Genomic DNA, 19425 nt, shown 5'->3' on the forward strand with positions numbered 1-19425 from the left:
TTACCAAAAATTTTCAATATTCATTTGATTGGTATAACAGTCTTTACCTTTTTTTGCTTCTGGTTTCGTATCATGCTTGGACAGATTATACAAATATTCACCTATGTTTTATTCTAGTAATCTTTTTCTTCCATTTTTACTGAGATATAATTGACATACAACACTGTGTAAGTTTCGGGTGTACACATAATGATTTAACTTACATACATCATGAAGTGATGATTACAGTAAGTTTAGTGAACATCCATCATCTCATATAAATACATAATTAAAGAAATAGAGAAAATATCTTCCTTGTGATGAAAACTCTTAGGATTTACTCTCTTAATAACTCTCATATGTAACGTACATCACCATTAATTAACTTTATCATGCTGCACATTACATCCCTCATATTTATTTGTCTCAGAACTAGAAGTTTGTACCTTTTGCCTGCCTTCCTCCAATTCCCCCTCCCCCTACTCCCTGCCTCTGGTAGCTACAAATCTGATCTCTTTTTCTAATAGTTTGTTTTTGAAGTGTAATCGACCTACAACATTATGTTAGTTCCTAATACACAACATGGTGATTCAGTATTTCTATACATTTCCAATGATCGCCAGAAGTCTAGTCATCTGTCACCATACAAAGATATTACATAGTTATTGACTATATTCCCCACACTGTACATTTCATACCTGTGACTCATTTATTTTGTAATTGAAAGTTTATATACCTTAATCTCCCTCCCCTATTTCTCTCCTCCCCCCAACCCCGCCCTTCTGGCAACCACCTATTTGTTCTATCTACAACTTTGTTTCTGTTTAGTTATATTTGTTCATTTATTATAGTTTTTAGATTCCACATTATAGGTGAAATTACGTGGTATTTGTCTTTCTCTCTCTGACTTATTTCACTTATCATAATAACCTTTAGGTCCATTCATGTTGTTGCAAATGCCAAGATTGAATTCTTTTTTATGGCTAAGTAATATTCCATTGTGTACATATGCCACATCTTCTTTATCCATTTATCTTTTGATGGGCACAGGGGTTGCTTCCATATCTTGACAATTGTAAATAATGCTGCAATGAACATAGGGGTGCATACATCTTTTAAAATTAGTGTTTTCATTTGTTTCAGATAAATACCCAGAAGTGGAATTACTGGATCATATGGAGTTCTATTTTTAATTTTTTGAGGAACCTCCAAACTATTTTCCATAGTGGCTGCACCAATTTACATTCCCATCAACAATGCAAGAGGGTTCCCTTTTCTTCACATCCTTGTCAGCATTTGCTATTTGTTGTATTTTGATGGTAGCTGTTCTGACAGGTGTGAGGTGATAACTCACTGTGGTTTTGGTTTGCATTTCCCCGATAATTAGTGATGTTGAGCATCTTTTCATGTGCCTGTTGGCCATCCGTATGTCTTCTTTGGAAAAATGTCTGTTCAGGCCTTCTGACCATTTTTTAATTGGATTGTTTGTTTTTTTGATGTTGAGTTTTATGAGTTCTCTGTTTATTCTAGTAAAGCTAATGGTCTTGCATTTACATTTTTGTTCATCTGGATTTTATTTTGTTGAAGGAAATGAAGCAGTAGCAATAATGATCAAATTAACATTAATTGGATTTACTGTGTGTATGTTCTCATAATCTTATTTGATCCTCATGGCAATCCTATGAGGTAGGTTATTTATTCTCATTTTACAGAAAAGAAAATCGAAGCCTAGATGGTTTAAGTAACTTGTCTATAGTCATATAGTTATTAAGTGCCAGGGGGGGATTAGACCCTAAGTAGTCTTATGTCAGAGCAGCTGTACATAACTGTTACAGCTTCCTTTTCCCATACATGTCTGGGTTGGTACATTGTTCCAGTACCATTTGGGTGAATAATGTATCTTTTCTCAAATGAAGTATCACCTTTAGCATTTACTAAATGCCTACATATTCTTTGGGTCCAGAATATTCCTTGGATCCAGGTTTTCCAGTTCTTTCTTTGACTTCACATACAACTTAGAGACTCAACTTTACTCCTATCTGGAATCACAGATTCCAAGAATCATTAACTAAACATTGCTTAAAAAAAAGAAGATGAGCTGTGATCAGTTCAGTCTCATAAATCAGGATTGACCTTACAAAACTAGTAGAAACACTTAAGTGGGTAGGTTTAGAGGGCGGGGAAGAAGTGCTTGAACCTTGCACCTGCCTCCGAGTGATGGATACTTAAGGAGGAAGGGGTGGTGGAATTGGGGTGAAACCTTGTGGGTAATCAATCCTATGCTGTAACGGTGGAGGCCCTTTCAAAGGGGCTCCGAAAGACAAATGGCAGGGCTCTTAAAAAAAAAAAAGAACAGAACCTGGAAGATGTGGGCATCCTCCATGAAGTGGCATGCAACTCTTTGTACTGCCACATAGAGCTCTTTCGCAAGGTACACACACGGATCCCGTGTCCTACTTGAACAGCTTCTTCTTTAAAATAGTATTTGCATATGACATCATTGGGGCACCCAGCCAATTTTGAAGAGTTTGGAAACACACTCATGTTCTTGGGAAGCAAGTGATCGATTAAGCTGCTTCCCATGGGGATTATTTGCGGTGGGGAAACTTCTCAGGAATAAATATTTCAGTAATGACAGAACAAGAAGTACTGGTGAAGAGGGGCAGATTTTTCAAAAGCTGTGTTTTCATTACACATGTAGTTTTTATTACACATGTAGTAGATATTTGAATATCCCTCAAGTGTAGTATTACACATGAGGGATATTCAAAGGCATCTTCTTTTTGCAGAGACAAGATTTGAATGAGAAGTTCTACGAAAGGAGTGGGTAATTTTTCTTTCCTTTCCTCCCTTTTTCCTCCAGAGAAGGAATGTCAGTGAAAAACTATGAATTCGGCAACATTTGGCAACAGAAAATGTAGAAGGGCCTGAAAAAGAATCTATTTTAATTAAAATAAAATTGAGGGCTTCCCTGGTGGCGCAGTGGTTGAGAGTCCGCCTGCCGATGCGGGGGACACGGGTTCGTGCCCCGGTCCGGGAAGATCCCACATGCCGCGGAGCGGCTGGGCCCGTGAGCCATGGCCGCTGAGCCTGCGCGTCCGGAGCCTGTGCTCCGCAACGGGAGAGGCCACAACAGTGAGAGGCCCGGGTACCGCCAAAATAAATAAATAAATAAATAAATAATAAAATTGAAAGCAAGGAAGAGAGAATGCAAGAAAATTGGTACAAGTTTTTGTTCGTTTACTGGATATTGACTGGGTAGCAACTGCGTTCTGGTACTGTGACAGACGTGGGGAGTAAGATGTAGACCTGTCCTCAAGCAGCTCATAGTCTGGGTAGGAAAAATGGAGATCTGAAAAATAAAAATCAAGAACAGATTTTGTCTGGATTTGTTAATCCCATAATCCTAATAACAGATACAAACTACTATATATAAAATAGATAAGCAACAAGGAATTACTGTGTAGCCTAGGGAACTATATTCAATATCTTGTAATAACCTATAATAGAAAATAATCTCTCTCTCTATATATACACACACACACACATAAACTTACTGTATGCCTGAAACTAACACAATATTGTAAATCAACTGCACTTCTTCTTTTCTTTTTGGCCGCACTGTGCACCTTGTGGGAATCTTAGTTTGCCGACCAGGGATTGAACCTGGGCCCCGGCAGTGAGAGTGCTGAGTCCTAACCACTGGACTGCCAGGGAATTCCCTCAACTATACCTCAATTTTAAAACACTGGGGGAAATTTTTTTTAAAAAGAGAGAGAACAGATTTGGGAAAGGACAATGTCATGCGGATGGGGCAGGAAAGTATTTTCCCTTTCTGAATTCTGCCACTCCGTACTTCCCAGACTTCCTTTTCTTACTGGAAAGTGGACGTGGCAATGCTCCTTGCTCGCGGTCGTGGAGAGAGAAAGCCTGTTGAATGAACGGGAGAGCTGGGTAGCCTCTCTCGGCTCAGAAGCAGAGCTTCGGAGGAAAAACCAAACCCTGCCTGGTGCACCCTGAGCGCCTGTAGGGGAACGTGCCAGCAGCCGCCTGATGCTGAGGGACTCACCAGCCCTCATCCTTGAGGTGATGGGGGAAAGCCTGGCCTCATCTTGGATTTTCATTTTGATCTGCATGAGGGGGAGTACTGTAGGGTGTAGAGCACCCCAGAGCTGTGTGCTCGGACCTCTTTCTCTTTCTGTCTGTGCGCCCTCTTGGAGACCTTTCAGTCCTGTGGCTTTAATACTATTTGTATGCACCAAGCATGCCTGGAGTTATACCCCCAGCCACGACCCCTCCCATGGCCCCTCCACATGATGTATCCAGCTAGCTACTTGACATCTCCACTTGGATATCAAGTGAGCATTTCAGATTGAGATGTCGCAGGTTGGGTCCTTGATACAGCCCACTAGATCATTCTTCTGCTTCTCCATGAATGGTGATTCCACTTTCCCAGGGACTCAGGCCAAAATTCTTGGAGCCATCCACGATGTCTCACTTTGTCACCACCCCGCACACCCTGCCAGCTCTATCTTTAAAATCTCTCCCATTTCATCACCGTTCCCATGGCCACTGCTGTGCCCCCCGCCGGGTCTAAGCCAGCATCAGTCTCCCCTGGACCATGGCCGTGACCTCCACCTGCACTCCCTCATGCTACTCTTGCCCCCTTCAATGTCTTCAATACGGGGTCCTTCCTGTACAACATAAGGTAGACCGTGTTACTCCTTTGTTTAAAACTCCCCAGTGGCTCCCATCTCAGAGTAGAAGCCGACGTCTCTAAAGCGTTTTCCCTGTCTGCTCTGCCTCGCCGCATGCCCTGTGATGGCCCCGGTCGCTCACCTCCTCGCCCGTGCCAACACCCGGCTCCGTGTTGTTCCTTGACTATATGCCCAGCGCTCTGCCACCTCAGGATCTCTGCACAGGTCACTCCCTCACCTCCAGGCTTTTCACTCTGTTACTGGGGGTCTCACAGGGAAATAGCTGATGCACTCAGAGTCTGATAACTCGAGGAGGATTGACGTCGGAGGCGTGGAGGGGAACCACGTGGGCTGTGCAGCAGTCACCTGGGGCTCGGAAGAAGCTGGCCCAGAGCCCTTGGTGTCTGTGTTTTTCCAGCAGCATCAGGCTCTGTGCCTACAGGAAGTCTGTTCATAGGGCATTTCCCAAAGTGAGTTCCACAGGGGTCTCTGGGAGGTTCTCCCATCTGCTGACTCTTGTTCTGCAGGTTTTGATGAACTGTTTTGATTTTAGGATTTCAGACAAGGCTAGGACTCGTAGTCCTTCTGCAAAAGGTCCTGAGGTGGTCTGGAGCCTGAAGTGTCGGGATGGTGGCTGCCCGGTCACAACACTGGAAATAAGCACTTTGCTCTGGGCAGGCAGTGACCACTGGGTCACGGCTACCACCTGTCCAGCATGTGTAAAACCATGCCCATCAGAACCGATGAAGGGAGAACCAGGAAATCTAAGTGGCTGCTGGAATGAAGGTCCTCAGCTTCACAACCTGCCTTGTGTGAGATGGTGGGAAAGGGCAGGGATTCAGACAGGATTGTCCTGGTGATTCTCAAAGACTGTCCTGAGATACTCAGACCTTAGAAGTACCTCCCTTGTAAATACTCTTATCTTTCAGTTTTGTTATATGACAACTTGTATTCTTTAGTTTCTAGTTACCTTTAATTGGTAGGCGGCCTCTAACTTCTAGTTTTAAGTTTCTCTGCCCCACGACTTGTTTAATTTTTGTGACATGTAAAATATTTGATTTACTAAAACTCCGCCTTTTTACAAACATCTTAAATAGCCCTTTCGTGCAGAGGACACGAGGCAGCGTGCATCTCACCCCCGGAATCACCTGCTTTTTTTTTTTTTAATTGGGGTATAGTTGTTTTACAATGTTGTGTTAGTTTCTACTATACAGCGAAGTGAATCGGCCATATGTACACATATATCCCCTCTTTTTTGGATTTCCTGGAATCACCTGCTTTTGAATTGCAGGGATGAGCTCTCCTCATGGTGGTGGCTCCTGTGTTCCTTGGGTGACATAAGTGCCAGGAGGATGGGACCCTGTGCCGTAGACCAGGATTGGATGGATATTTGAATGAACAGTGAGTGTCAGACACTTCACTGTGCCATTTTCCTTTGCCTCCCCTTTGGTTCTCAGCAGAAGATCTTTTCTCTTGAGTCAGTTTTCCCCCCGCTTTGATATGCAATTGTAATAGGAACCTATCTGAAGTTGCCAGTAGAGACTTCAGTGCGGTATGGTTGACCTGTTGCCAAAAATTGAAGTAGTAGAAAGCAGTGCTTAAAGAATCAGGAAGTAAAGCTGTCACTTGAAGACTTGTGCTCCTACGTAAGCAGGTTTGACCACCCCAAAGTAATTGAATGGTTTGGTTTACCCTCTTCCTGTCTTCACTGTCGTCCCCATTTCTTGTAAAATGCCATTTAAAGGAAATAAATGGAGGGTGTGGGCAGTGAAAATGAATGATCTGGTTCATGGAATTTTGAGCTTTTGATGAAGCCCAAGGGGACTAGATGGGGGCAAAAGATGACTTTGAATTTTTCTTTGCTTCTCTCCATGATAAGTCAGAGTTTGAAGTAGAAAAGTGAAACTCAGTACTTCCCCTGACTAAACGTTTCTTATGAAATGAACATTTTAGCCTCCTTGCGGCCATCCAGGCTTATTCTGTGTGCCCTCGGATTGTCCAATGGTCTGAGGACCTGATGAGTCAGTGAAGCTCTTTGACCTGTAGTTCACAACCCTATTCTAAGACGAGGAAAACCGGAAATTATCTTGAACAATGAAACTCTGCCTGTCTTCGTCGGTGCCAAGTGCTCATTTCTCTCAGGTGACATTTTAAGGAGGGAGACAGGGCAGCGTGGCGATGACTCCCCCATGAGGAATTCATTCAGATGTAGCTCTTCTGAGACTGTGACCGTTTTTTAATATTTAACTCTTGTTTCTCTGCTTTATCTTTCTTCACCAACCTTTGCTGGGTTTGAAGAGATTGGTGGATCGTTATCTATTGCCACAGACTCAGTGGCACATCTGGGAACAGCTGCTCTGGGCTGGGGCATGGCCGGCTGCTGGCTGACCGAGGCTGGCCCCTGCTGGAGCCACTCAGGGGCTCCGCTCTGCCTCAGGTTTCTTGTCCTCCTCCTGGGTCTAACAGAATAGCCCAGAAATGCTCTTTTCATGCCAAAGGTGGAAACACAAAAGAGCAAGCAGAAATACATAAAGTCTCTTGAGGCCTAGGCTCCAAGCTGGCATACCATCACTTCTGCCTCATTTACGGGCCAAAGCAAGTCAGATGGAGCAGGGAGATTGCCTCACTGTGGGGCGAGGGGGGACTCCAAATTCACAGTGACGGGGGTATGGACATGAGGGGGAGAGAAGAGCGGGAACCTTAATGCCATTGTCTTCCGCAGTTGGTTCAAAGAAACTTGCTCACAGCTAAAATTAAATAAAATTTCCCTTCTTTGCAATTTATCTTTTTCAGAAAACCAGAACCTATGGCTCTCTTTGCAGTTTTTCAGACAACATTCCTCTTGGCATTGCTGTCCTTGAGAACTTACGAAAGTGAAGGTAAGAAGTGGAAAGAACAGTAAAAAAAAAAAAAAAAAAAAATCACCTAGGGGAAAAAAAACAAGGTGACAGGTACTTTGGAGAAAAATCAACAGGTCATTTTTCTTTGAAAATTACTTGAAATTGGTAAGTAGCAGTGATTACCTTAGTCATGAGCTTCCTCATCTTGATGGCTCATTTTAGTAAGCTATACCTTAACCTTGATTTCCCGGTCAGTGGAGTAAGCTATACCTTAACCTTGATTTCCCGGTCAGTGGAGTAAGCTATACCTTAACCTTCATTTCCCGGTCAATGGTAACTTGTCAGTGAATCTAATCCCAGAGAATGTCATGATCAATATATGGTCCATGGCCATTGCCAGAGGAGTTCCTTCTAAACTTGCTGGGTAGAGATGGGTTATGTGTCCAGTGTCGGCTGCAAGGTTAGAGCAAGTTGGGCTGTGCCACAACTGCGTTCGTTGAGAGGCTGTTACCTGCAAGATAATATGCTAAGTGCTGAAATGCTGTTTATGGGTGAAGAAATAGTATTTGTCTCTTAGCTACTCGCACAGCGAAGGTATTTGGCCATAAATCAACTTTGTAAATAAAGTCAGTAAGAATTCAACACCATTAAAATGTTTATGTGTATTTTATCACTTTGAGCCCGTTTGAAGACAGATTCAAACTTGAGAGAGTTTCTATGGGTGTATAAAGTTTGTGTTGCCTTTACCTGTATTTTATAAAGCTTGACCTTTTCCTCTTTCTGCATTTATTCTTTGCTGTATACTCCCTTTGTAACAGAGGGTACAGGCATATGCTCTTAGTAATTACTCACACAATTCCTGTCCATGGATTCATGAAAATGATGTTTGCAAGAAATGTCCATAGAAGTTATCCATTTCCCTTGAAACTCTGTGATAAGCTATTTGGAAATAAAAGGAAGATTTTGTTCTGATAAGAGCTCAATTCTCCGTCTGATATTCTTGAGGTCTGGGTTTAGTTTTTTATGAGGTTCAGGGCACATGAGAAGGTGCTACTTTTATGGGTTCTTAAAAATCACAGTTTGATTGTTGGTTTCTTCCATAATCTGGAGCTGAAAGGTGGAAATTAGGAGGACTCCTCTTTTGTAGTATCGATACCCCTCACTCCATCGATCTTACTTGCTAAAATCTAGGCATGACACACTGGGGCTGAGTGGGTGGTCTGTACCATAAGAATGTCTGGGCTCAGTTAGAGCTCCTGATTCCCAGACAGACCCAGGGCCCCAACTCCAGGCTCTCCAGAGAAGCCAGGTGTTTAACCCAGGTGTTTAACCCTAAGCTTTTGGCCCCGCTCACTTCCCTAGTGAAGTCTCCGTATCTGATCTGACAACAGTTTACTGTGAGCCTTCTACTTACAAGGGACTCTGCTCTCAGGGCAAGCTCTGTTGCTCACCCTTTCAGCTTCCTTTATTTAGATCCGACTTGCATTTACCTGTTTTTCTCTCCACCAGTCTTTGTTTCTGCTTCCAGCTTTCTCAGCTAAGCATACCCGCTTTGCGAAGTGATCCTGCTTTGTCCTCACCCTAACTGCTTGGATTTCTTGTCTCGATTTCTGCTGCATCTGACCCAGTACCTACTAAATGTCCACTCACACCACTGGGCTTCTCACTCAATCACTCAGCCAGGCTCAGGCCTGAGACTCCCTTTCAGGTAACCTAGCTTCTCCTGTCCAATGAGACAGAGCCCAGGCTCACTTCCTGTCGGCCCTGGGCTCACTCTCCATCAGCCAGAGATCATGACTAGCATTTGGATGTATTTTCTTCCAGTCTCTTGTGCGCATGTTTGCACAGACAGAGAAAGAGATATAAACGTGTAGGGTTTTTTTAATAGAGGTAAAATTATACTATATGTACACCGGGAGTATTTATACTATACATACTTTAATAAGTGTATATAGTATAAAGTTTATATATAAAGTATACTTGTTGAAGTATAACTAGTGTAAAGTATACATACTTATCACAGTATATGTAGTATAAAGTATATATATTATATATAATATAAATATATATACTAGGAAGTTATACTATATATACTTATTAAAGTGTATACAGGTAAATTATTAAACAAGTGAAGTATATATACTTTAATAAGTTTACTTTTGTATATACTTATCAAAATAATTAATACAATATATGACGAGAGTTTTTACCTTTGATGTTAAAAGTTTTTCTAGAAATAACATATTTAATGGCTGCATGGTATCCCATCTTACGAATGGGCCATGGTTTATTTCCTTAAAGAGTGTTGTTGGGACCAGACAGAGAAACAGGTTGGGGAAAATAGGAGGACAGTCTGTGACTAGAGCTAGGTCTGTCTGATTCCAAGCCTGCCCTTTTTGGCCACACGCCGGTACAGCGTTATAAATTAAAGAGTTGGGCCAAGAGCCCTGGGTTCTGGTTGGGTTGTGTGGCCTTGGGAAAGTCACTCCCCTTTTCTTAGTTTCAGTTTCCTCATCCTCAATTTCCTTTATCTCTCTGACTTTCCCTTGGCATTGCCTGCTATTTCCCAAGGATGTTCTAAATTGCTTTCCACCCAGTTATTTCTGACTGCTGTCTCTCGAGTACCTGAGTCACTCAACACTCACCAAGAGCATGTGTCAGTACAAAGAATTCCCCTTTTGTCTAAAGCATCATATGGCAGCCTTCTAGAGCTTCCAGAAGTAAAGTTGATACTTGTAGGTGACTCACTCATTCAGCAACCAGCCACGGAGTTTCTATACCGTGAGAGGTATGTTACGGTCTTGGTTCCAGCGTGCTGAGTAAGACTCAGTCCCACCCATGTTCAGCTCACAGTCTGCGGAGAGACAAACACAGAACAGGCTATGACGGCACGCTGAGATCAGGGCTCACACGCTGGGTGGGAAAAGCAGCCCTGGGGAGAAGAGAGTGCCAGGAAGGACGAATTATTAGTGAGGCGCTGCTGGTCAGGCAGGCACTTGATATCATGGCGATGCTGGATCTCTGTCATTTGAGATCCGCATCTGCTGTGGGTAAGACGTCATGCCAAGTTCTGGGGACAAGAGTTCGTTCAAAGGTGCATAAGCCTCTGCCTCTGTCCTCCAGGAAATTTGAATCTAGAGTGAGACTGACAGCAACGAACAACCATACAGGCAAGATGAAATGAGGGCTAGGAAAGGTGGGGTGACTCTGCATGCACCCTGCTTCCCTGGTGCTGATGGCTACACGGCTACTAAAACAACCTCCCCCCCGTTCCATAAGGGATCTGCCCTTTCATCTCTCCCCATCTCCCTCTAGTTCACTGTATTAGGCTTGGAAGACACAGGTTTAGAGAGAGAATGAATAACAGCTGTTGCCTCTAACTAGAGAATTGAGACATTTTATTCACAAAGGAGATAAAACCTCTAGCCAAATAACAATAGAATATGACCACCATGTTTGGGCTTTGAGCATTCAGGAATTCCAACTTACTTCATTTACCTTTGAGTGAATAGGGCCTGATACGTGATTCACTCTGCCCAAACTCGTTAAGAATCAGAATGCCAATTTATTAACTTCCAGTGGGGAATAAAACTGGAAAGATAACTGGGGCTCAGCCTTTTGGTGTAAATTTAGAAGACTAAATTATGCATTCTGCAGTGTCATTGTAGTGAAGTGAACCAGATATCTTAATATTTCTTTTAAAATCTAGCATATTAAGCTCAATATAAAAAAAAACAAACAACCCAATCCAAAAATGGGCAGAAGATCTAAATAAACATTTCTCCAAAGAAGACTACAGATTGCCAACAAACACACAAAAGGATGCTCAACATCACTAATTATCAGAGAAATGCAAATCAAAACTACAATGAGGTATCACTTCACACAGGTCAGAATGGCCATCATCAAAAAGTCTACAAACAATAAATGCTGGAGAGGGTGTGGAGAAAAGGGAACCCTCTTGCACTGTTGGTGGGAATGTAAATTGATACTGCCACTATGGAGAACAGTATGGAGGTTCCTTAAAAAACTAAAAATAGAATTACCATATGACCCAGCAATCCCACTACTGGGCATAAACCCAGAGAAAACCATAATTCAAAAAGAGTCATGGACCACAATGTTCATTGCAGCACTATTTGCAATAGCCAGGACATGGAAGCAACCTAAGTGTGCATCAACAGATGAATGGATAAAGAAGATGTGGCACATATATACAACAGAATATTACTCAGCCATAAAAAGAAATGAAACTGAGTTATTTGTAGTGAGGTGGATGGACCTAGAGTGTGTCATACAGAGTGAAGTAAGTCAGAAAGAGAAAAACAAATACCATATGCTAACATATATATGGAATCTATAAAAAAGGTTCTGAAGAACCTAGGGGCAGGACAGGAATAAAGACGCAAAGGTAGAGAATGGACTTGAGGACACAGGGAGGGGGAAGGGTAAGCTGGGACGAAGTGAGAGAGTAGCATGGACATATATACACTACCAAATGTAAAATAGATAGCTAGTGGGAAGCAGCGCATAGCACAGGGAGATCAGCTTGGTGCTTTGTGACCACCTAGAGGGGTGGGATAGGGAGGGTGGGAGGGAGGGAGACGCAAGAGGGAGGGGCTATGGAGATATATGTATACATGTAGCTGATTCACTTTGTTATACAGCAGAAACTAACACACCATTGTAAAGCAATTATACTCCAATAAAGATGTTAAAAAAAAAATCTAGGGCTTCCCTGGTGGCGCAGTGGTTGAGAGTCCGCCTGCCAATGCAGGGGACACGGGTTCGTGCCCCGGTCCGGGAAGATCCCACATGCCGCAGAGCGGCTGGGCCCGTGAGCCATGGCCGCTGAGCCTGCGCGTCCAGAGCCTGTGCTCAGCAACGGGAGAGGCCACAACAGTGAGAGGCCTGCGTACAGCCAAAAAAAAAAAAAAAAAAAAAAAATCTAGCATATTATATGGTTCTGAAAGTAATACGTGTTTTCTAAAGAACATTCGCAAAGTACAGAAAAGCATAAAAAAGAAAGTTAAAATCACTCAACCTCACCATCCAGAAATGACTGTTAACATGTTAGTTTTACTTCTCTTTATAGCTTTTTAAAAATAATATAAGTACTTTAAAAAATATAAAATGGAGTGCATAGTTCAATATGATTTTTTTAAGTGTATGGAAAAAAGTCAAGCAAAACATACATGATTTGAACTTGACAATGGAGTGAGAGTGGAGTTGGTAGGATGCTGGGGATTCAATTTCTGTATTATTTGAACATTTTTATCATGATCATGTATATTTTAAAAATAATTTTTATTGAGGTGAAGTTCATGTAACAAAACTAATCAGTTTATGGTTAAAGTGGACAAATCTGTGACATTTAGTACATTGAATATGTTTTGCAATTACCACCTCTATATAGTTCCAAAACGTTTTTATTATCCCCAAAGGAAAGCCTGTAATCATTAAGCAATTATCCCCTATTCCTCCCTCCCTCAGCCCCTGGCAACCACCAGTCTGCTTTATCTCTCTATAGATTTATCTATTCTGAATATTTCATATGAAGTGAATCATACTATGTATATGAGACCTTTTTTTTTTTTTTTCTTCTTTTTTTTTTTTTTTTTGCGGTACGTGGGCCTCTCACTATTGTGGCCTCTCCCGCTGCGGAGCACAGGCTCCGCACGCGCAGGCTCAGCGGCCATGGCTCACGGGCCCAGCTGCTCAGCGGCACGTGGGATCTTCCCGGACCAGGGCACGAACCCGTGTCCCCTGCATTGGCAGGCGGACTCTCAACCACTGCGCCACCAGGGAAGCCCCGATATATGAGACCTTTTATATCTGTCTTCTTTCACTTAGTGTAATGTTTTCAAGGCTTGCCTAATTTGTAGCATCATTCCTTATTCCATCGAATGGATATACCACACTTTGTTCATCCAGTCATTTGCTGATGGACATTTCGGTTGTTGCCACCGTTTGGCTATTGTGAATAGTGCTGCTACAAACATTTGTGTACGAGTATTTGAGTCTCTACTTTCAATTCTTTGGGATATATACCTAGGAATGGAATTGTTGGGTCATATGGTGATTTTAACTCTTTGAGGAACTTCCAAAATGTTTTCTACGGTGCTAACGCCATTTTACGTCCCCACCAGCAATGTACAAAGGTTCTAATTTCTCAACATCCTCACAATGCTTATTTCCATTTTTAAAATTATAGCCATCCTGTGAGTGTGAGATAGTATCTCATTATTGTTTTGATTTGCGTTTCCTTAATGACTAATGATGTTGAGCATCTTTTCATGTGCTCTTTCATCATTTGTACATCTTCTTTGGAGAAATGCCCATTCAAGTCATTTGCCCATTTTTTAAACTGAGTTGTTTGTCTTTTAGTTGTTGAGTTGTAAGAGTTCTTTATATATTCTGGATGCTAGATAAGTGATTTGCAAATATTTTCTCCCATTCTTAGTTTGTTTTTCTCTTTCTTGACAAGGTCCTTTGATGCACAAAAGTTTTACATTTTGATGGAGTTCAATTTATCTATTTTTTTCTTTTTTGGCTCATGCTTTCCTGTCATATCTAAAGACCCACTGCCAACTCCAAGGTCATGGGAGTCCATACTGAGATTTTAATTCGTACTCTAGCCATCCCCAGCACCACATTTACAAAATATTACAAAGGATGGGTATATTTTTGGGAAGATAGTCATTGATGGCTAATAACTTGGGTTTTATGGACACTCTTGTTAACCTAACTTCCATAGAATGAATTTTCTGAGATTTTTTAAAATAAATTCTGAGGCTGATGCTTTACTTGGATTGTGAACCTGTCTACCATGTGGACCATTCACATGAAAAGCTTCATGCTTATATCTATCAGGAATGCGTCTCAGCTTATCTGGCTGGGTCCAGAGCCCCGTCCTTTTCATCTGTATCCTGAGTTTGGCAGGACATGGTGGGAGCCATGCAGCATACTTCTCAGACATTCCATTCCACGTGACCTTTGACTGGGCAGGATGCTCCTGCCTTAACAGTTGGCGGGCAGTGCAATAAAGGGGAGCAAGGTTTTGGTATTAGAGAGATCTATACTTAAATCCCATATAGCTTTGTGTAAATCATTTAAGCTTACTGAACTTCAGTTTCCCCATCTATAAAAAATTACTGTCTGAGTTTTACAGTGGGCATGACACGAGACAACGTGTGTAAAGCACCTAGCACTGTGCCTGGTAAAGAGTACGTGTCCAATCTTGTTGTCGCTGTTATTTTTACCTCTCTGTGAGAAAAATAGCACATGTAGAATGGCAGTTGGGAACATTTTTTTCCAGTATTAGAGATTCTTTCCATTTTTATTCTCAAAAGAACATACTCTCTTGCCTTTTAAACTAGGTGCCAGAGGGTCTCAGATCACTAGGGGAAACCCCCAAAGAACTAGAAAAATGAATGCTGAAAAGATGGAATGTGCTCCACCATGGACCGTCAATTATCAGTTGTTTTTTTCCCTACAGTCTTAATCTTTTCAGTACCTTTGCACCATTCCCAGTTCACTTTAGACTCCCTCAGAAGGGAGTGAAACCAGTTGATTCGGCAATACACAATTCCTTTTGAATCTGCACAGCATTTCCTCTGCTTATGTAAAAAGTGGTGCTTTGTTCTTCTCCAGGAATTAGCAACGATCTCACTCACTCCATCAGGCCCCATCCTCTCTCTGGGCTGTTTCCTAGCTCACTGACCTCAGCAAATCTGTTTCGTGTTTGAATCTCTACTCTTTGACAGACTCTATCACACCACTAAATATTCTAAACTTGCAATGACTCATTACTTCTTACGAGTCTGTTGTGTCTCTCCAGCTAGGTTCCTTCCTTGAGCTAGAAACCTTGTCACAATTATTTTACTTCACACTAAGTGCCTAGTCTCATCCGAAGAGTCCAGTGAATTCTTGCCAGAGGTGTTTTAAGTTCAGTGCGTTGAGATTTAAGCAATAATATCTAGAGATGGAACTTGCTGTCACTTTATAGCTACTTAATAAACTATGAAATATTGACTTCCAAAAAGAAAACTCTCATTTTAGATGTCCTCTTATAGCAGATTTATAGCAAAAAGTCCTCTTGAAATGAAATTTATAGCAAAATGTCCTCTTTCTTTATTCAGCCTTATTACAAATTTCTGAACCATTTAGATTGTTCAATAGAGTATCCTTTTGTCTTGTGAAACTGTTTATCAATTTATTAATTTGCTGTGTATCATTGAGCAAGTCATTTCATTCATCTAGGTCTTAATTTCTTTATCTGCTGAGTGATTTCTGAATTCGCTCCAGGTTTTCAAAGTGTCTCATTCTAGAATGTATATGTGAGCAATAATTTCTACAGCTAAATGATGATATTGAACAGTTTAATTATCTGTGACTATTCAATCATACTCCTATTAAATGTTATTTCATATCTTGTTTTGGCCTTTCAGCCTTATCTGAACCTTTACCATTAACTCCTGGATCGCTGAAAGTTTCTGTCAATTCTACGTGTCAGTGTTTGCATTTACAATGGACTGTCCACAGCCTCGCTTATCATCAGGAATTGAAAATGGTTTTTCAGATACAAATCAGTAGATTTAAAACATCCAATGTCATCTGGGTGGTAAGTATTTTTCTTTTTGGCTCAATATTTAAAAAATCCTTTTCTGACACTGTGTTTTATCTTTTATAACATCCCTCCAAATCCCAATATGGAAATATTTGGGCAACTCAGAATACTTGTCCTAAATAATCACATTTCTGTGTTTTTAGTTAAGAGGGTCCCGGACAGGGCTTCCCTGGTGGCGCAGTGGTTGAGAGTCCACCTGCCGATGCAGGGGACACGGGTTCGTGCCCTGGTCCGGGAAGATCCCACATACCGCAGAGTGGCTGGGCCCATGAGCCATGGCCGCTGAGCCTGTGCATCTGGAGGCTGTGCTCCGCAACGGGAGAGCCCACAACAGTGAGAGGCCAGCGTACAGCAAAAAAAAAAAAAGAGGGTCCCGGACAAAGTAACATGACAATTTTGGTTTGGTAGGTTGGATGGGCTGTGCTACGAATCAGATCATTCTCTCACTTCTGCTCTGTTCCCTGTGGAAGCTGTTGGGGTCTGTCCTGGTGAATACTGGATTCCAAAAATCCATGAAGGTCAATCACCTTATTCCTCTTCCTTCTTCCTTCCCTGTCCACCAGAGATCTTCGTAAATCAGATGTAAGAGCTTGGCAACCTTTTTCATGCCACTGTGGCTCGCAGGCAGTTTCTTTACTAATGCTATGCTGGGATGCAAGGAATAAACCATTCTAGCATTTTCTGCCCTAATCAGCGAAGAGGTTCTCCATGGGCCATGTTGGAGAGTAACTTACAGTGTCCTTTGTTGCCTCATATGTGGCTTTTTCTACCACAAATTAAATTAAGAAAGTCCTGAATTTCACACACTTTTTGCCTTTGAATTATTTGGGATCGATTTTTCACTTGTCTGGTTTAAATCATGGTTGTGTCTGTTTTGCCTGATGCTTCCCCATCTAGTGCATTGGGGCACTTTGGTAGTTGATTTATTTATTTTTCCTAACATCTGTATTGGAGTATAATTGCTTTACAAACTTTGGTAGTTTCTTTCAATTACCATTTATGGTGCAGGGAACCTTAATAATCTATGCCCACATCGTGATCATTTATTAGCATGGGATGTTGAAGGACAGTGAAATATTTTCCCACTGAAGGGAACAGAGAATTTGCATTGGAGGGAAGGGCAACACAGTGCTGTGTCATTACTGGGGACCTCCATTTGCTAGTGGACGGCCACTCTCCTCTCAGGTGCTGGAGGCGTGAGTACAGGGAGCCAGGTGGTTAGTTCCTTTAGCGAAGCATAAAGGCTACTAGCTTTAAAGGCTCCAGTTACTTTCCTTATCCATCACTGCATTTGAGATCTGAGTGAGTGGCCTAATTTAAATATCATTCTGACTGTTGATTTAGGATTGATACCAGGTCTAGAATTCCGCCCCTCAAAGGGCAGCTTCCCACCATGAGAGTTGTTCAGTGTTGGGTTTTTTTTTTTTTTTGAGGCCAAACTTAGTTTATTTGGGGTTTGTTAGTTCTGCAGGCCAGGAGACACAGATCCAAGAAGCACTTGCATTGTGTTCCCTGGTGTTCTGACTTTAAACAACAGCAATGCTTATGTACAGCTGTTCCCTCCCCACCACCAGCCCATCTTCCCACCATCCCCCTCATGCTAATAATTTTTGTATTTTCCTGTTTTTTGTATCGTTGATGGATACACTGGTTGTTGATTTGGACCCAGTACAACATCGAGCAGAGGTCATATTGAGGCTAAGAATTATCTAAGGAAAAGAAATTTGAGAGAAGAGCTGGAGGAATTCGTGGAAAACTAGCACTTAACACCATTAGAGAAAGTAACATTAACTGTAGACCAAGCTGACCCCATTCTTTATTTTTCTAAATGACAGTTCTTTCTGCTTTCATAGTAGAGAAAATAACAGTAGCAACATGTGAACAGACAGTTGTTCGTATCTGTTTACACCTTTGATTCAGGTAGTTCTCTTTTCAAGGTAAAGCCGCTGGTGAAACCTCCTTGTGTAACCTACCAAGGCTGGAGATGTTTGAGGGTAGAGTTTTGCCTTGTTGGTTATACGGTCCCCATAACACCCAGGCCAGCCTGATCCCAACAGAGGAGAAAACTAAGGCACAGAGAGGTTTGTGGTGCTGCTTTTTTTTCTTCTTCTTCTTTTTCCTGTCATTTATTCATTTGACAAAAGATGATCATACCTGCCTATGCCAGATGTCAGGAACAGGAAAAGAAAAAACACCTTTGACCTTGAATTGTTTACGGCACAGTTGAGAAAGTCCAGGACACACAGAACAACGCTAAGAGGACAATTTAAGAAAAACTGAGACGGCCTCACCCTGACCGTGTCCACACAGAGCTCTCCCTTTTCCTGCTGGGGTTGGGTAGTGGAGGACCTGCCGCACCCAGAGGAGGGAACTGCCCCTCTCAAGGCAGCTCTGTTTCTGGCTGGAGCCCCGGGCCCCCCACAGGGGTGACAGCCACATGCAGTCTTCCCAGGTCATCAGTCTCCACGTGTCCCAGAACAGACGATGCCAAGAGAAGCCCTTGTCTGAACCTCTCAGGCCTGAAATCAAGGACAGACATAAGGTCCCCCTCCAGTTAAGGGTCAGACAAAGCAGCTGAGAGAGGTCGCTTCCATCTGGACCGTGATCTCCCTTTCATAGGACAGGTCCCTGTAAGGCACCCTCACTCATGCCTCGGACTGTTTTGTTCCCAAACAAGCCACAGGAAAAGCATGTTGACCGAGGCTGTCGCAGCTGGACCAGGGACTCTGAGCTGCCTCCTGGCCGGCACTGGCCACTCAGGCTGCACTACGTGCTCTCACCCTGGCTAGGGTTCTGCCCGCAGCCTCTCCAGCCACTTGCTTTATGGTTCCATCAATGGCAGGAGAAGGCAGAGTAGAGTAGCAGCTCAAGCCTGGAAGGAGGCTTGGAGCGTGAGTCAGTGAGGGATGAGCTCACTTCTCAGGAATGAATCAGTGATCTCAGTTGGACTGCTGTGGAAATGCCAGTTTTTTGTAACATACTAATGTCTGCCAGGGCCCAATTAAACTTGCCACTTGGATGAATGAAAACATCCCAGACACAGTCATCACATTTTTAAAAGTTGCTGAATTGATGCATTCAGCGAAAAGTTTTATCTCCTCCACAACGGGCCTATAAAGACCACAAAGCACAACTTGTGGTTGGACAGAATCCACACAGAGGGTGTCTGGGAAAAGCAGAGCTCACTGCATAGTAACAAACGGAGGAAATCCTTCAGCACAGACTGTGGGCTCAGGTCCAGGCATTGTTCCAGGCATGGGGCTGTGAGTGCTGATCAAAA

The 19425-nt window shown here is 42.5% G+C and overlaps 1 protein-coding gene across 3 annotated transcripts in view; it reads left to right on the forward strand.

Annotated features, from left to right (window-relative positions):
• The window catches only part of OSMR (oncostatin M receptor), a 55979-nt gene that overhangs the window by 6342 nt on the left and 30212 nt on the right, over positions 1-19425 (forward strand). For 2 of the 3 annotated variants that reach the window (XM_079915966.1, XM_079915967.1), the window contains exons 2-3: positions 7470-7555; positions 15967-16139. In XM_079915966.1, the coding sequence (XP_079772092.1) occupies positions 7483-7555; positions 15967-16139 (246 nt within the window). In that variant the 5' untranslated portion in view covers positions 7470-7482. Of the gene's footprint in view, positions 1-7469; positions 7556-15966; positions 16140-19425 lie in introns of those variants that run through there. The other variant, XM_079915968.1, reaches the window with a different exon arrangement.

The sequence above is a fragment of the Stenella coeruleoalba genome, assembly GCF_951394435.1.
Source record: "Stenella coeruleoalba genome assembly, chromosome: 3".
NCBI classification, from domain to species: domain Eukaryota; kingdom Metazoa; phylum Chordata; class Mammalia; order Artiodactyla; family Delphinidae; genus Stenella; species Stenella coeruleoalba.